Source organism: Myotis nattereri, assembly GCF_964212035.1.
Source record: "Myotis nattereri genome assembly, chromosome: X".
NCBI lineage: Eukaryota > Metazoa > Chordata > Mammalia > Chiroptera > Vespertilionidae > Myotis > Myotis nattereri.
The window spans coordinates 15,757,600-15,775,728 of record NC_138078.1 but is presented as its reverse complement, the minus strand read 5'-3'; the positions used below and the strand labels follow the sequence as shown (position 1 = coordinate 15,775,728).

At 43.0% G+C, this 18,129-nt stretch overlaps 2 protein-coding genes across 3 annotated transcripts in view; one reads left to right on the top strand and one right to left on the bottom strand.

The window, feature by feature from the left end:
* Positions 1–13,028, bottom strand: part of LOC308512138 (uncharacterized protein CXorf58) — a 40,644-nt gene extending 27,616 nt beyond the window's left edge. The window contains exons 1-5 of the mRNA XM_081081966.1: positions 12,903–13,028; positions 9,808–9,949; positions 7,457–7,556; positions 3,606–3,700; positions 3,079–3,190 (exon numbers count right to left, since the gene is read on the bottom strand). Of these exons, the coding sequence (XP_080938092.1) occupies positions 3,079–3,190; positions 3,606–3,700; positions 7,457–7,556; positions 9,808–9,923 (423 nt within the window). The 5' untranslated portion in view covers positions 9,924–9,949; positions 12,903–13,028. The remainder of the gene's footprint in view (positions 1–3,078; positions 3,191–3,605; positions 3,701–7,456; positions 7,557–9,807; positions 9,950–12,902) is intronic.
* Positions 13,029–13,197: 169 nt separating this feature from the next.
* The window catches only part of APOO (apolipoprotein O), a 56,433-nt gene continuing 51,501 nt past the window's right edge, over positions 13,198–18,129 (top strand). Inside the window, exon 1 of one of the 2 annotated variants that reach the window (XM_081081233.1) lies at positions 13,198–13,436. In XM_081081233.1, the coding sequence (XP_080937359.1) occupies positions 13,428–13,436 (9 nt within the window). In that variant the 5' untranslated portion in view covers positions 13,198–13,427. The remainder of the gene's footprint in view (positions 13,437–18,129) is intronic. The other variant, XM_081081234.1, reaches the window with a different exon arrangement.

The following is an 18,129-nucleotide window of genomic DNA, read 5'->3' as shown; positions in this document are numbered from 1 at the left end:
TTGAACTGTCTTGGCACCTTTGATGAAAATCAATTCATCATCTATGTGTAGGTCTATTTCTGAATACTCTATTCGCTCTCATTGATCTACATGTCTATATGTTATCACTATACTGCGGGGATTACTGTGGCTTTTTAAGTCTTGAAATTAGGTAGTGTAAATTTTCTAACTTTGTTCTTCTTCTCCAAAGTTTGTTAGGCTACTCTATATCCTTTCACTTGTTTTTGCCTTTTTTTTTTTTTTTTTTTTTTTGGTGAACACATGAAAGATGCCTTTGGAAAATAAGGAAATGAAACTAGAAATGGCAATAAAAACAAGAGAAAAGCTAGAACAACAACCTGTGAAGCACCCCTCCTTCGTAAGTGAACTTAGATTAAACATCTGAGTGGACTAAAACTTAGGAAGTTGGATTAGTCTGCTGAAGACATAACTTCTACATTCAAAGAGCAAAGGAGCTGAGTAAACTTATAGTGAGAAAAATTCTACTTCTATCAACCATTAATCCAAGAGTTACCAGTTTGTTTTGAAGCTGAACTGAAGGGAAACAGGAACCCTAAACTGCTCTCCAAACTGGGTATGTCCTCATCATTTAAAACCTGTATACTGTTTAGTGAAGAACTCAAGCTGAATGATATGATTGCATTTTTACAATAAGAACAAAAAAAAATTAAAAATATATCTGTGTGTGTATTTTCATGGGAAAAACATGAAGGGGTGATGGGAGCAGGCTAGAAGAGGTTAAAGGGGGAAAAAGGAGTACCTATGTAATACTTTCAACAATAAAGATTAAAAGAAAAAAAGAAAGAAAAACATGAAGGATACAAAGCAAACTGTTAACATTAATCACCCCAGGCGAGTGAAAGTTGCAGCACAGAGAAGAAAGCCATAAAGGCATAATTTCCTTTTTTTTTTTTTTTAAAAAAAAACCCTCTCTGTGCTATTTCCTTTTTAAAAACAGTTACTTTGTAATTTAAATAAAAACTGAAGTTATTATACAGCATTTTACAAGTTTTAACAGACACACAGTGCTTTCCAGTCACGGCGTCCAAGGTTCTCATTTGCTCCAGCCTGGGGACAGTACGGGCCTCTAGGAGCTGACCCAGGAGAATTGCAGTTCCTGGAAAGGCCCCATTATGTAACCTCAGGAAAGCAGCAACTGATGCTATTTTCTAGGGCCAACTCTAAGCTTATTCTGTAGATTAATGTGGTATGAACATAAAGTAAACATCTACTTTTGTATTTGAAGTCCTCCTATATACATGAAAAATATTAATGTTTCTGAAACACTATATTCCATATGAAAACACATAATCCATTTGATACATTTCTGAAACAGGGTTAAGTTTTTTCCGATATTGCCTGAGAACAGAGAGAAGCAGTCTCTTTTCCTTTTCTAATATTCTTTGGAGAAGAAATGTTACACGTGTTGGAGCTGATCAGAAACTGCTAGGTTGTGTGGCCTTCTATCCTGAATTCATGCCATTACTGATTACTTCAGATGGCCCATACTTTTCATGTAAAATATTTCCAGAAGGCGACAGGAAAAGAACCTTTGATTTATGGTTTATAAAAGGCTAAATATGAGTCCTAGCTGGTTTTTCTTAGTGGTTAGAGCGTCGGGTTGGATTCAGGTTAAGGGCAAGTACCTTCGTTGCAGGTTCGATCCCTGGCGGGAGGCAACCAATCCCATGTGTCTCTCTCACATTGATGTTTCTCTCTCTCTGTCTCTCCTCCTCCCTTCCATTCTCTCTAAAATCAATGGGGGGAAAAATATCCTTGGGTGAGGATTAGTAACAACAAAAAAAGGCTAAATATGACAATGCATACTTTTTTTTTTTTTACTCAATTACAGTCATATATAAGCGTCAACAGAATAAAACCTGTGTTGTAGATCCTTGCTATTAAAAGTGTGGTCCATGGGCCCTAGCTGGTTTGGGTCAGTGGATAGAACACTGGTCTGCAGACCAAAGGGTCCTGGGTTCAATTCCAGTCAAGGGCACATACCTTGGTTGCAGGCTCCTCCCTGGCCCAGGCCCTGGTTGGGGCTTGTGCAGGAAGCAACTAATCGATGTTTCTCTCTGTCTTTCCCTCTCTCTTCCACTCTAAAAAAATCAATGGAAAAATATCCTCAAGTAAGGATTAAAAAAAAAAAAAGTGTGATCCATGGGAGCTGGTTAGAGTCAGACCCCATCCCAGATCTACTGAATCAGAAACTGCATCTTTAACAAGATCCTCAGGTGATACCTATACTGCAGACAATTTTGGTGAATATTCATGAAACTTAAAAGAACTCAGATAAAAAAGGATAAATATTTTAAAAGTTCATTTCCAATAGTCCAGCATGGCTTTTTCTAAAGATGCTACCAGAATTGAAGAAACAATGATAAAATGCCATTCAGACAAAACTGAATCAAAGGTTATGCATAATTTTAAAGCACTGACCAATAGGCCACTTTAGTCCGTTACAGGGTTGGGCAAAAGTAGGTTTACAGTTGTGAGTATGCAAAACAGAAAATGTATTCTTTTAAAAAATATGCCATGCTGGTGTGCCTCAATGGTTGAGGGTCGACCTGTGAACCTGGAGGTCATAGTTTGATTCCTGGTAGGGGCACATGCCCAGGTTGTGGGCTCGATCCTCAGTGAGGGGTATGCAGGAGGCAGCTGAACAATGATTCTCACTCCCTCTCCCTTCCTCCCTGAAATCAATAAAAATATATTTTATTGATTATATTTAAAATATGTATATTTATTGACTATATTTAAAATGTTTTATTATTATTACAGTTATTATTATTAACCTACTTTTTCCTACCCCTGTCTTAACAACCCAAAAATTTAATATTAAGAATAATGGTGGATATTTTTTAGAGCCTTATATATATAATTACTCCAAATATTTTTTAGCTAATAAACAGACACTTTGAAACATATGGTTAAGAAAATACTGCCTGCTGGGATGTTTAATGGTGAAATAACAGTCTGTATACTTAAATGCAATCCAGATACTACATATCTATGTTATGATGTTAAGATGTGTAAGAAGCTAAATAATATGAAATGTACAGTGTGAAACATCACCTTACTTGACGGCTTTAACATATTTTTTCCGCTGAAATACTTGTAACCATAGCCTCCAGTATGTAGAAAAATTTTAAACACAATAAAAGGTGGAAATTTTTCACCACTGAATCTGAAATAAAGATGAAAAATGTGTCATTTGGAATCAGGTTTGGGGCTCAGTTACTGCTCCCCCTTGTGCTTAAGATAGTTTCTTGCAGGCAGGATAAAGGCTATACCAGAGCATAGAACAAACTGGTAATGAAATGGATTATAGAAGATGAAAGAGCCACACCTAGGGGTGTGTATCCTCACATCTATTCTCATATGTGTGACAGGCTGGACACATCACGGGACACGAACTACTCTCAAGGCAACTTTTGGCCTAAGAGTCATGCCTCAGTTTCTTTACATAATAAATGTAAATAAAAACACATTTACTTTGCAGTTATATACTGAGAAGTTATGAGGACTTAAGAAAACAAATATCTAAGATCGCTTCATATTAACTAAGTACTTCTTGAAATAAATCAGCATAGAAATATTACCTGAATTTAACTTTACACTTATTGCCAGCATCTTTAAGAAACTCAGCCTCCATGGGGCTCACATTCTTCAGTATATCATATGTCACACAATATTCCTGAAATAGAGGATGGTGCTATAAATGGAAGGTGGTACCTTGCCCAGTTGCAATTTACTGAAAATAACAGAGTCGCCATGATAAAGTGAACGGTATACCAGACTTGGGAGTTCTGAAGAACTGGGTTCTAGTGTTGGCTTCTCCACTTATCACCTGTGTGGCCTTGGAGTCAGTTACTCACTCTTTTGGCCTCCAAGTTTGGGTATGTGTTCCTCCTCAAGATCCCAGGCACTGTTCTTTCCCTGTGATAACACTTCTCACAATGTACTGTAATTAACTACAAACTCCTTTTTATCTCCTGCTAGACCAGGGGTGGGCAAACTTTTTGACTCGAGGGCCACAATGGGTTCTTAAACTGGACCGGAGGGCCGGAACAAAAGCATGGATGGAGTGTTTGTGTGAACTAATATAAATTCAAAGTAAACATCATTACATAAAAGGGTACGGTCTTTTTTTTTTTTTTAGTTTTATTCATTTCAAATGGGCCGGATCTGGCCTGCGGGCCGTAGTTTGCCCACGGCTGTGCTAGACTATAAGCTTAATGAAGGTAGGGGCAGTGTCCTTCTTCTTTACCACTGTATTCCCACCACCTAGTATAGTGCCTGGAACACAGCAGGTGCTTCACAGTATATGATACGAAATGAATCACTGTAAATGAGGATGATCATAGTACTGTTAGTAGCTTTTAAGCACTTTTATATACCATATACTATGTTAGGTACCTTATACACATAACCTCATCTAATCCTTATAACTCAGCAATATTATTTGAATACTAGAGGCCCGGTGCACAAAAATTTGTGCACTGGCGCGGGGGGGGGGGTGTCCCTCAGCCCCACTTGTGCCCTCTCACAGTCTGGTACCCCTCAGGGGATAACGACCTGCTGGCTTAGGCACTGGGTGGCAGAGGGCAGGCCCAATCTCTAGGTGCAGCCACTGGTCGGGCTCAGAGCAGGGCCGACTAGGGAGCTGGGGAGTCGCCCCGTCATGCACAGAGCAGAGCGGATCAGGGGGTTGCGATGCCACCCCCAGTGATGCTCAGGGTAGGGCCAATTGGGGGGTTGGGGCACCGCCCCGTCACACTCAAGGCAGGGCCGATGGGGAGGTTGTGGCGCCACTCCCTGTTGCACACAGAGCAGGGCCGATCAGGGGGTTGGGGCACCACCCCCTGTCAGGCACAGAGCAGAGCGGATCAGGGGGTTGGGATGCCGCCCCATCACCAACAGAGCAGGGCCGATCTGGGGGTTGTGGCGCCGCACCGTCATGCTGCTCCAGGGTCCGGGAGGCCTCGCGGCTCTGCTGATCCGGGGGCCCTGAGGCTTCGCAGCTCCACTGATCCCGGGGCCGGGAGGCCTCATGGCTCCGCTGATCCCTGTGCCGGGAGGCCTCGCGGCTCCGCTTGACACTGGTGCTGGGAGGCCTCGCGGCTCCACTGATCCCAGGGCCAGGAGGCCTCGTGGCTCTGCTGATCCCAGTCCTGGTAGGACTTGCGGTGAGGCTTCACTGCTCCGCGGCTTTGGGCCTGTTTGGCTTTGCTCCACCGCTTGGAGCCTGTGCATGCAAATTAACTGCCATCTTTGTTGGCGGTTAATTTGCATATCGCCCTGATTAGCCAATGGGAAGAGTAGCAGAGGTACAGTTAATTACCCTTTTTGTCTTTTATTAGATAGGATTATCATTCCCATTTTATAAATGAGCAGGCTCTGGAAGTGCCTGTAACTTATCCAAAGGCATACAGGTAGTAAGTGGGGAAGCCAGGATTCAAACTTCGATCTGTCTGACTTTAAAGTCCCCACTTTTCTCCCATATGACCCTGTCCAACATTTATGCCTATGACAATCACATAAAAATGTATGCCAAAGGGATTTTAAAATGACAAAGCAGTATTAATGTAAGGTAGTAACTTGAAGTATTAGGATAACATAAAAAAAAGAATTTCATTCTTTCTGTCATTAAAAGAATCTAAAATGATAACAAAACCAGCATGATCATACTTAACACATTGTATGCAGGAAACGTGTTTACACGTTTTATGTATTTATACGTTCTACCAGTGTAGTAGAGCACGGGACACGTATTAATACGTTTTTTATAGACTAGCGGTAGAATGTGGGTAACGTATAAATACGTAAACTAAAGTTATCGTAATTTTACTGAACATTGCCATTTTCGCAAAAAATTAGCAAAAATGGCCCGCGCCACCTGTTAGCGCGTGATAAAAACTACCCGCAAACAATGTGTTAAATACAAGTTCCATATGTGAAGACAATGAACCTGCAATGTCACAAGTTGACCTGAGTGGGTTTTCTCTGAGGTACTTTGCTGTCACTGACATCACAAATAGGTCTGTGGGGTCAGATGGTGAAGAGGTGTACACAGTGCTCAGACTGTATCATTTTTTCAAAGGGGCTAAAATTCCCTTAATATGACTATCTGTAATAATAAAAGCATAATATGCTAATTAGACTGGATGTCCTTCCAGACAACCTTCTGGACGAAGCCAGAGCTGCGAGGGAAGCCTGGGTCCCGGGTGCCTGCCGGTGGCCGGAGGAAAGTCCGGGTTCCGGGTGTCTGCCGGGGGCCAAAGGGAAGCCTGGGTCCCAGGTGCCAGAGGGAAGCCGATGCCGGCAGCTAGGGGAAGGAAGGCCTACTCTTGCACAGATTTCGTGCATCGGGCCTCTAGTTACTAATAATAGACTACTATAATTATGGGTGATTCTATTAGAGTATTTGGTACTGTATGACAGAAGTTCTAATACTCTGCTAGGGTTGACAGAGTTTTTCTTTGGGGGGTTGGGGGATATGCATTTTATTTTACTCAAATAGGACTGTATTATTTATACTGTTCTGCACTTGCCTTTTTCACTAGCACAATATCTTAGCTATCTTTCCACTGCAGAATTATATGCAAGGCTTCAAGGTTTAACACTATGAAAGCACCAACACTTACTTAACCATATAATTGATGAACATTACATGGTTTTACTTCCTTTGCTGTTACAAACAATAAATACTGCAGTGAAATGGTACATAGATTATAGAAGAGAGTCCTAGAAGTGAAATTGCTAGGTGGAAGGTAAGAGCATGTTTTTTCTTTTTATTGTTGTTAATTCTCACTGAGGATATTATTTCCATGGACATTTAGAGAGAGTGAGGGGGGCAGGGGAGAGAGAGGGAGGGAGGGAGAGAGGGAGAGGGAGAGTGAGAGGGAGGGAGGGAAGGGGGGAGAGAGAGAGAGAGAGAGAGAAAGAGAGAGAGAGAGAGAGAGAGAGAGAGAGAGAGAGAGAGAAAGAGAGAGACTGATTAATGTGAGAGACACATCGATTGGTTGCCTCCCACATGCACCTGGATTGGGGTCGGGGATCTAACCTGCAACCCAGGCACATGCCCTTGACTGGGAATCAAACCCGAAACCCTTGGTGTCACTGAAACTACTAAGCAACACTGGCCAGGGTGGAAAGGGCACTTTTAATTCAGAGATTTTTATTGTTGGATGATCACTGTCTTACATCATCAAATAAACTGATTTTAAAAATACCATGTGAGTTTCAGAAAAAGAAATAATAGTAGCCTATGTTAAAATAAATCCAGAAATATGCATTTAGGGCTAATCAAAGAAGCAATCCCAGAACCCTATACAATAATATTAGATTTAAATAGGAGAAAAAAGGTTACATATTTTATCCTTATTTAACAGGTACTTTAGCTTGATAAGTAATTAAATCTGTCAGAGAAAACAGAAAGCAAGATACATACTGCTGCACAAATTGTATGCTTTAGGAGTTGAAATATTGTCCTGTCCATATAAGATAGCCAAGCTCTTTGTATCTTGAGAGCTGAAATATCTCTACGAGTTCTGAGAGAAAAAAAAGAGGTTAAGATTTATGAAGTTATTTTCATTTTCCTAAAATCTTGGGGAACTCTGAATTTATGCTTCCTCTTCCCTGCACTTCCCCACTCCCACCCTAAAACTGACCTAACGAGGAACATTTATATGTGGTCCCTGGAGTTGGTTATTTGCTGAATCTAGTTAGAATGGGGATATGAAATACTTGAGAATATTTCCATTGAGATTAAAAAACCATTCTGATAAAAACTTTATCATCAAAAGGCATATCTACATATATAAAAAGAAGTAACATGCAGATGAGGTCTGGACTTCATAACAGTCACAACCAGGGCCCCGAGCCTGAGAGAACAACACGCAGGTGCGGCCCGGAGCCTGAGAGATCAACACAGAGGGGCGCCTGCTCTGATCCTCCGAGGCACGGCTGGGGGCAGGCCCCCAGTGGACACACACACACACACACACACACACACACACACACACACACACAGGGGGCGCCTGCTCTGATCCTCCGAGGCGTGGCTGGGGATAGGCTCCCAATGGACACACACACACAGGCGCCTGCTCTGAGCCTCTGAGGCCAGACTGTGGCTTAGGCCCACTCCCCATGGGGCAGGCTGGGCTGAGGAGCCCCCCCGCCCCAGTGCATGAATTTCATGCACTGGGCTTTTGTATATTATAAATAACGTATGAGGAGACAAACTTGTTTTCTAAAATCATCCATGACCTAAAATGATTTCTCTGTAGTTAGTTCTTAAAAACACTGTCCAGCCCTAACCAGTTTGGCTCAGTGGATAGAGCATCAGCCTGCGGACTCAAGGGTCCTGGGTTCGATTCTGGTCAAGGGCATGTACCTTGGTTGCGGGCACATCCCCAGTAGGGAGTGTGCAGGAGGCAGCTGATCTATGTTTTTCTCTCATTGATGTTTCTAACTCTATTCCTCTCCCTTCCTCTCTGTAAAAAATCAATAAAATATATATTTAAAAAAAACACCACTGTCCAACTGCCCTAGCTGGTTTGGCTCAGTGGATAGAGCGTTGGACTGTGGACCAAAGGGTCCTGGTTCAATTCTGGTCAAGGACCCTGGTCGGGGTGCGTGCAGGAGGCAACCAATTGATTGTTTCTCTCACATCAATATATCTCTCTGTCTTTCACTCTCTCTAAAAATCAATGGAAAAATATCCTCAGGTGAGGATTAACCAAAAAAAAAAAAAAAACCAAAACTGTCCAACTATTTCAAGTGCTAAGAAAATACAGTGTGGAATTGTTGAAGTTTATAGTAGGCCCAATTCTCTTCTGAGAGCCGATTACCAGCCCTAGAAAAGAAACTCCTTTGTGATCTATGCTTGAACCAGGTTCATCCTAGTCAGGCCAGATAATTATTTTACTTTTGTTCATATCCCAGCACTGGCAAGTCACAGGGATCTCCTTCTCCCCAACCTCCCAACCCCATCATTATCCCACAGGGCTGCAGGCACAAAGAGAGGTATTCCTGTATAGCATCACTGTTGGCTGGCAAAATGCAGACTACAAGGTGTAGAGTAGAAAAAGCCTGGAGTATGGAAACAGTCCTTTGAATCTGAGTCAATGCCATTTATTAGCTGTCTAACCTTCTGCGAACCACCTACCTTTTCCCAGTTGCGGCGTCCTCATTTATAAAATGTAATAAGACAGCTTCACAGGGTTGTATTGGGATCAAAGAGATGTGCATTAACATGCTTTATAAATTATGAAATGCTATCCTATGTAATAAAAGGCTAACAGGCAAATCGACTGAACAGCTGAACGACCGGTTGCTATGATGCACACTGAACACCAGGGGGCAGACGCTCAATGCAGGAGCTGCCCCCTGGTGGTCAGTGTGCTCCCACAGGGGGAGCACAGTTCAGCCAGAAGCCCTGGGCTAGGCTCACAGCTGTTGAGTGCAGCAGTGGTGTGGGAGCCTCTCCCGCTTCTGTGGCAGCACTAAGGATGTCCAACTGCCGGCTTAGGCTCGCTCCCTCATTAGTCGGACATCCCCCAAGAGTTCCTGGATTGCGAGAGGGCGCAGGCCAGGCTGAGGGAATAGCCCCCCCCCCATCAGTGCATGAATTTCGTGCACTGGGCCTCTAGTAATTTTAATAATTATCCAAAAGTAATTTAAAAACACACAAAAATCTATAATTGATAAAACAAGAAGTGTTTGATGTTAGCTAGGTAAAAACTGTATGTAAACTGTCCAGTTCTGGAAAATGATACAAGGTGAAATTTGGCTACTCACGGTCGTGCTGGCTTTGTCTTTTTAGTATTTGGCAAAGGTGTTTTGCGGCCTTTTACTATCGTTGGATCAGCTGATTTTCCATCACCAGTGGCCCCTGCCTTTGAGGAACCACTCATTTTTCTTATAATGAAGTAATCTGAAACTATATAAATTAAGCATTTGAGGTCATAATTTGTATTATTACACTGTTTGGATGGGACTCAAGTGTCATTGACTGTTGTACTAATTCCAGAACTCCTTAAAAAGGAAGGCATCATGTATCTCTTAATATTCTTACAGTTTACAGTCTTTGTGTACTAAAAATTATGAGGAATGTGGGAAAGACAAAGGAATCTATCCAACTGCCTTCTAACTGGTCTCCCTGTCTCCAGGATCTTAGTCCTCCTATTCATTTTCCACTCTGCAGCTGGAGTTAACTTTTTAGAGAAATATCCCAACCTCATCACTCCCCAACTTAAAATATTTCAGGGCCTGGCTGCAGTGGCTCAGTCAACCTATGAACCAGGAGGTCACGGTTAGATTCTGGGTCAGGGCACATGCCTGGGTTGTGGCCTTGATCCCCAGTGTGGAGTGAGCAGGAGGCAACCAATCAATGATTCTCTCTCATCATTGATGTTTTTTTTTTTAAAAAAAATATATTTCTTTATTGATTTCAGAGAGGAAAGAAGGAGAGAGAGATAGAAACATCAATGATGAGAATCATTGATCGGCTGCCTCCTGCACACCCCCTACTGGGGATCGAGTCCTCAACCCAGGCATGTGCCCTTGGCCAGAATTGAACCTGGGACCCTTCAGTCCGCAGGCTGACGCTCTATTCACTGAGCCAAGCCAGCTAGGGCTCATCATTGATGTTTCTATCTCTGCCTCCCTCTCTGAGATAAATAAAAATGTATTAAAAAAAAAACCCAAACTCTTTCAGGGTCACCTCATTTCCTCCAAGCTGAAGTCCAGACTCCCAAGTATGCCGTTCTAGCCTTTTCACAATCTAGTTCCATTCTCTGTCAAATCTCAAAATACCAACTTTCATCAGCATTCCTTGCTACACTCTGTGAGAACAGGAACTTCTTGCCAAAATCAGTCAATGTTTTACAACTCCGGACTGCTGATCAGGCCATGTCCTCTACCTGGAATGACTTCCCTGCCACCAGCAAACATCAATTTATCCTTGAAGACCCCAGCTCACTGATGGCTCTTAAGTTTTCCACCTTTTGTTTTTTTACAGAACTGCTCACTCCTGTCTCCAAGGTCCCATAGTGCTGTATATGTTTTTCTTTTAGAGTACTTCTCATATTGCATTATTATTTATTTTCCTGGCTGTCATCCTACAAGTTCATTGAAGGCAGGAGGCATATTGCTAACTATGGACTCCCTAATGCCTAGCAGAGTGCAGGGTTTTCACATGCTAGTCTAAAAAATTTCTACCCTGATTTTGTCATGGAATAGCTGTTCAAACTTTGGGCAAGTCCCTTAAACCAGTGGTTGCCAACCTCATGGACCACCAGTGGTCCGCGGACCACCGGTTGGCGACTGCTGCCTTAAACTCTCAGTAACACAGTCCCCACCTTGGTAGAGTGAGATGGTGTGTACTAAATGATCTGATTCCATCTCTGATTTTCTATCCCTTGATGCATTACTCCAATTTGGATGCAGTTCCCAAATTCTTGGTCACTGCTTAGACTCTTCTACTAAATCAGGGGCTCTTTCTCTTTTCTTTGGGTGTTGTGAATCCCTAAGGGCAGACTCCTTACAAGAACTATGCTTTTAAAAATGCACAACATAAAATATGTAGGATTCCAGAAAACTTCAATTATATTGAAATCACTGTTGCACTATTTTCAAAAACCAAATTACAGAGATATGTGCCTTCTTTCTGCATTAAATAAAATGAGGGCTCTAGTCACTACTGTACTTGTGAAGTGGTAAATGAGCAGAAATGATATCTCAAGAAATCTTCCATGACTAGAACATGATATGAAGACATCTGCGCTTTCTCTTAATGACCAAGTCACAGGCACTGTTGATATTACTGTGGTTTGTTGCCTGCACTATAATGGAAAGAAATGGTAAAGTTCAGTTAGAGGTTAGTAAAAATAAAGTTGTAATTTTTTCCCATCCAAGTTCACATACTTCCCAAATTAAAAACTCCTGTCCTAATTTATCAATATACTTCACATTTTTATATACATATGTCATTCCCACTACTAATGCAGTGTCTTCTCAATATTTCTCCTTAGGGATGTGGATGGGGGTAGCTTGGAACATACAATTCACTTGAGAAGGAGAAAAGCAGCCTTTAACATCTGGCACTCACAGCTGGGATTTGGTGTTACACTGGCTTCCTAACCACACCCAATCCAGAGCAAAGCCCCAGTTTCCTTGAACTTGCCCCAAAATCACCCAACGAAGCCCAAATCCTATAATAAATGTTTCTAACACCCTCTTACTGAGATGTCCCACTGTGTCCCAAAGTGTGTATTTTCCTTGCAGCAGTGAGAAATAAACCCAACTTGTTAAACCACACTGGTGTTCCAAGTGGTCTTTGACTGGAGGGCAGTGATGCCACCACACAAACCTCCCAAATCTTCCGGATGCCTGCCTGGATGGCTTTACACTTCCTATGGGGTTAGGACATGAAATACAGGATGAAATATGAACACCCCCCCCCGCCCCATTATGACATATTAATACCAATTATTCACGCGAGATCACAGGCTTTAAACGTAGACTAGCTAGGTTTGATCCTGGCCTCCCACTTTCCTTCTGTGTGGCCTTGTACAAATTACTTCTCTGTGCCTCAGTTTCGTCATCTATTAGGTTGGGAACAATAATCAGGCCCATCTACTTTGGTTGTCCAAAGTGTTAGATAAGTATGTGTAAGTAGTTGAGGGCTGAGCTGGGCACATAGTAAACGCCGTGTTAGAGCTTACTATCCTTGTTAATAGGATAATTATTACTTATTACGTATTAAGGGACAAACGGTTGATTCCCAGTGAAGGGCATGCACTTAAGTATATCAAAGAGAAGACTAAAGGATGTAGCAAATTAGTTTAAGACCTCAGAACTCTAGCCCACCGTAAAAAAAAAAATCTGAAAACCTTTTGAGAGGTAAATCCAGGCCCCCGAAGTCGGCGGCTTCTGGGTCCAAGGCTTTCCAAGCTGCCCAAGGCCCTTCGGGCGCCCTCGCCCAGAGACCTCGCGCACAAGATTCTCAGCCCCCGCCGCTAGGTGGCCAATCAGGCCTGCGAAAGCCGATTCCCAGCGCCGCGAGGCATCCTGGCGCCTCCCACCTCGCTCCCGCTGGTTCCGCCCACACTGAGCCGGCGCTTTCTGGCCGCTTAGCAACCACCGGCGCAGGGGCGGAGCTTTCGGGAGGCGGGCTTAAGCTCGCCCGTCGCGGGAGGCGCGACGCGACGCGCTGCAGCTTAGCGACGTCGCTTCTCACCCTCGCTTCCGAACTAAGCTTTCGCGGGACCAACTCGGCTGTACCACCACCACCACCCGCACGGCGGCCCGCTGGCGGTAGGAAGAATCAGGACCCTATCCGGCCGCCGTAGCCGCCTCTCTGTAGTGGGCGGGGCCTAGGTCGGGGTGACCCCGCCAGAGCCGCCGTTGCCAGCGACATGTTCAAGGTGAGAGCGTGGAGCCGGGTCACAGCTGTCACCGCTCCCTCCCGGTATCCCGGAGCCTCCCTGGGGACCAGGCCCTACTCGCCCTGAGGTTCTTCCCGCCTCCGGGCCGGCCGCATCTTGGTGCCGCGGTTCATTCACCTGTCCGCTCGGAGCCAACGGCTGCCGGGCGGAGGCGTGAGACTCCGGGGAGGGTGGGTGGGGCCATTTGGGTCTCATTCTCGTGAATAAAACACTTTGAAAAACTAAAGTACCCCCCAAAGTAACCACCCTCTCCCCGCTGTGCCCTCTTGGGTTTGTGGGTAGGATGAGGCCATCTCGGAGCTTTGCGGGGTTCAGCTTTGGTTGCTTGGCAGGGTCAGATTTCAGAACCTTGTATGAATGGGGGAGGGCCACCCTCTTGAGAAGCTGCTGTAGGATGTTGGGGGTTGCTGGCTTAGGAGAAGTTGGGTGAGGGGGGAAGTTGGAGTTTTACTCCCCTCCTTAATGAACATTATTTAGTGTGGACAAGTCGAACTTTTTTTACATTTTATGAATTCGTGTCCTTCGAAAGAAATTGACTTGTACAGTGAAGACTTTTATCGAAAATCTGCATTTTAACGAAGTTATTATTCTACTACTTAAAAAAGTAAATGATAGTTTCTGTCTTGAAAAACAAATCACAAGCTACCAGAAATTTTTCTGCAGAAAGCATAACACCCATAAAATAATGCTAATGAAATTTCAAAAATATTGCTCAAAACTTTTATTGAGCTCCTGCAGTGTGCTTTGGGTGCATTAATATAGGCTATAAAACCAGAGCATAGATTTTTGCCTTCTTACCCTGGCATTGCCACTTTCTAGCTGTGTGACCTTGAGCAAGTCACTTAACCTCTTTGTACTTGTTTTTCTGCTAGTGAAATTGGAATAGCATGTACCTCATAGGGTTGTTATAAGGAATAAATAAGTTAGGGCAAAGCACTTGGAGGGTCTCTGGCACATAGAGTTGCCATCTAAGCATTCACTTTTATTTTGTCTTCAGGCAGCTCACAGTTTAGTCAGCATGAGATCCCAGACAACTTGCATTTATTTAATTTGTGTTGAACACCTATTATGTGCTGGAAGCTCAGCTCAGTTTTAGGGCTGCAATGACAAAGGATATGCTGTGATCAGTTTACATGAGTATCAACAATGTACTGTGTGGTAGTTAAAAGGAGAGCAGGATATACTCTGCCTAACCAGGACTTCTTAACATGTGGTCCTCATCCCCTCAAAAGTGTTTGGATGGAATCTAGGGAGTCTCTGATCTCTGATGGAAAAATAATATATTTTTTACCAGTCTCTAACTGAAATTTAGCAACTTCTCCTATTATGAATGTAGATAACTGTGTCAGTTATCTATTGCTGGAGAATGATCCACTGCAAGCCAGTGCCTTAAAACAACTGATTTATTCTATCTGTGGGTTGGCTGGGCAGTTTTGCTGGCATCTGCCAGCGGATGAATTCAGTTGGTGGCTATACTACAAGGTGATCTTATTCTCAAGTCTGGGGGCTTGGTACTCCTCAATGTGCCTAACTTGAGCTTCCTCACATGGTTCCTGGGTTATAAGAGGGCAAGTCTCAATGTACAAACTTATTGGCTTGTATCACATTTGCTGATGTCAAGACAAGTCACATGACCAACCCCAGCGTCAATATGGTGGGGGACTACATAAGAGCATGGATATAAGGAGGTGTGGTTCAGTAGGAGCCATTAATTTATTAAGCTACTATAGCAACAAATCACAATAGTATTAGCAGTACCTGTCACCAGTAGAAGTCCAAAACCAATGCAAGTCACAGACTTTTTCACATCACATTACAGTTGTTGCACATGTCATTTACACTCATCACTACTTCAAAATGACAGTACTTATAGGACTCACGGTTAGATCTTTTTATTTAATGAGCTAATAATGAAGCACATATTACTATATCAGATTTTGGGTTTTAAAAATATTTTTAATAACTTGCAATATAATTAGTGTTTTATGCAGTTAGAAGCATTACTTTGAGAAGGGGTCCATAGGTCTTGCCAGACAGCCAAAGAAATCTATGGCACAAAAAGGCAAGGAACCCATGGGGACTTCAGGAGAGGCTTCAAAGAGGAGACATTTAAGTTTACTGATAAAAGACTAGTAGGAGTTCCTGAGTTGGATGAGTTGGGGAACATTAGCACTGGTATTCCACTGGGGGCAATGCCAGAAACTCAGTTCTGCTGTGTCAAGGGAAATATAGAGTGAGATAAATGATTCAAATATGTAGTTGGAGTAGAAAAGATGCAAGAAACCTTGGAGAATACCAACATACAAGGAGTAGGCAGAGGAAGAGGGGAGGCCAGAGATGGAGAAGCAACTTTTTTTTTTTAAATTTTGTTTTATTGCTTAAAGCAGTGGTTCTCAACCTTCCTAATGCCGCGACCCTTTAATACAGTTCCTCATGTTGTGACCCCCAAACCATAAAATTATTTTCGTTGCTACTTCATAACTGTAATTTTGCTACTGTTATGAATCGTAATGTAAATATCTGATATGCAGGATGTATTTAGGCGACCCCTGTTAAAGGGTCGTTTGACCGCCAAAGGGGTCACGACCCACAGGTTGAGAACTGCTGGCTTAAAGTATTACAAAGAGTATTACATATGTCTCCTTTTTTTTCTCCCCTTGACCTTCCCCTGGCCTCCCCTCCCCCCGTGTCTTGTGTCCATGGTTATGCTTATATGCATGCATACAAGTCCTTCGGTTGATCTCTACTCCCCCCAACCCTCCCTGGCCTTCCCGCTGTAGTTTGACAGTCTGTTCGATGTTGCTCTGCCTCTGTATCTATTTTTGTTCATCAGTTTATAATGGTCTTAATGATCCATAAATGAGTGAGATCATGTGGTATTTTTCTTTCATTGACTGGCTTATTTCACTTAGCATAATGCTCTCCAGTTCCATCCATGCTGTTGCAAATGGTAAGAATTCCTTCTTTTTTACAGCAGCATAGTATTCCATTGTGTATATGTACCACAGTTTTCTAATCCATTCATCTGCTGATGGGCATTTTGGCTGTTTCCAGATCTCAGCTATGGTAAATTGTGCTGCTATGAACATAGGGGTGCATATATCCTTTCTGATTGGTGTTTCTGGTTTCCTGGTATATATTCCTAGAAGTGGGATCACTGGGTCAAATGGGAGTTCCATTTTTAACTTTTTTTTTTTTAAATATATTTTTATTGATTTTTTACAGAGAGGAAGGGAGAGAGATAGAGAGCCAGAAACATCGATGAGAGAGAAACATCGATCAGCTGCCTCCTGCACATCTCCCACTGGGGATGTGCCCGCAACCCAGGTACATGCCCTTGACCGGAATCGAACCTGGGACCCTTCAATCCGCAGGCCGATGCTCTATCCACTGAGCCAAACCGGTTTCGGCCATTTTTAACTTTTTGAGGAAACTCTATACTGTCTTCCATAGTGGCTGCACCAGTCTGCATTCCCACATAGAGAAGCAACTTTTGAGAAGTAGAAGCACAAAACAGTGATGTTTAGAAAATTAAGGGAGGAAAGTTTCGAGAAGGACAGGCTATGCTAGGATACTTTCAGCTGGGAAAAACCAGTTGTTTAAATAGTAAGGCAAATTATCTCACAAAGTCCAGAGGAAGGGTGGACTCTTGTGGGTCAAACATGTCATCCAGGACCCAGTCTCTTTTCTTGGCTTTCAGCAGTAAGATTGCTTCCCCTATGGTTGCAAGATGACTGTAACACATGCTTTCCCACTCACTAGAGCAAGAGAGAGGTGGCAAAACTGCCATGCTTGGATTATGCTCTTTCTTCAGCCTGATTGGACCAACACAGATCAGGTGTCTGCCCCTGACCTTTAGCAAGCGCTACACTAATGCTGTGCTCTGATTGGCTTAGCCACAGGATCATGTCTGAATAAGGTCACTTTACCTTAATCACACAGGAGAAAGGAATTCATGAACACTGGGGGAATGGATATGTAACCAACAATGTCCATTGTAGAAAGATAGGTTAATTGAACTTGGAGAAGTTCATTGATTTGGGCAATTTGGGAAGCTTTCATGATACAGGTTTACTGATGGAAGTGAAAGCTAGATTAGTATGGTTGGTGCTTGAGAGATGTATAAATGTGCACAATGTTTGATAAGCTTGATTGTCAAGCTAGAGGGACATGTTGGGTCAGGATTCTAGAGTTGTCTTGTGGTTGTTGCAGTATTTCAAGATTTGACAATGTTTATGGCCTAGGGAGGAATGTGGGGAAGGAGCTTTTACAAGAGAGAATTCTTCAACTTTAAAAGGAGAGATAATCCCTCCCTCCTGTGAGATGGAAGGAGAAGGATGACAGTGATTGTAGACTAGTGGTTCTCATCTGGATGGTACTACCCCCTCTGCGTACTTGGGTTATTCTTCACATCTTTAATTTAATTGTGTTGAACATTTATATAATGAAATCTAATTCATACATATCTTTCCTTTTTGTTCTCCATTATGTTACCATCAAATCAGTATACTGGTCTCTTTTTTGGACTTAAGTGGGTGATAAATTTTATTTAAAGACTAGAGGCCCAATGCACGAAATTTGTGCAAGGGGCCTGGCCCCTGCTACCTTGGCAGCCGCTTCTGCTTCAGCCCCCGCCCACCGTGTTGGCTGCCTCTGCCTCGGCTGCCTTGCC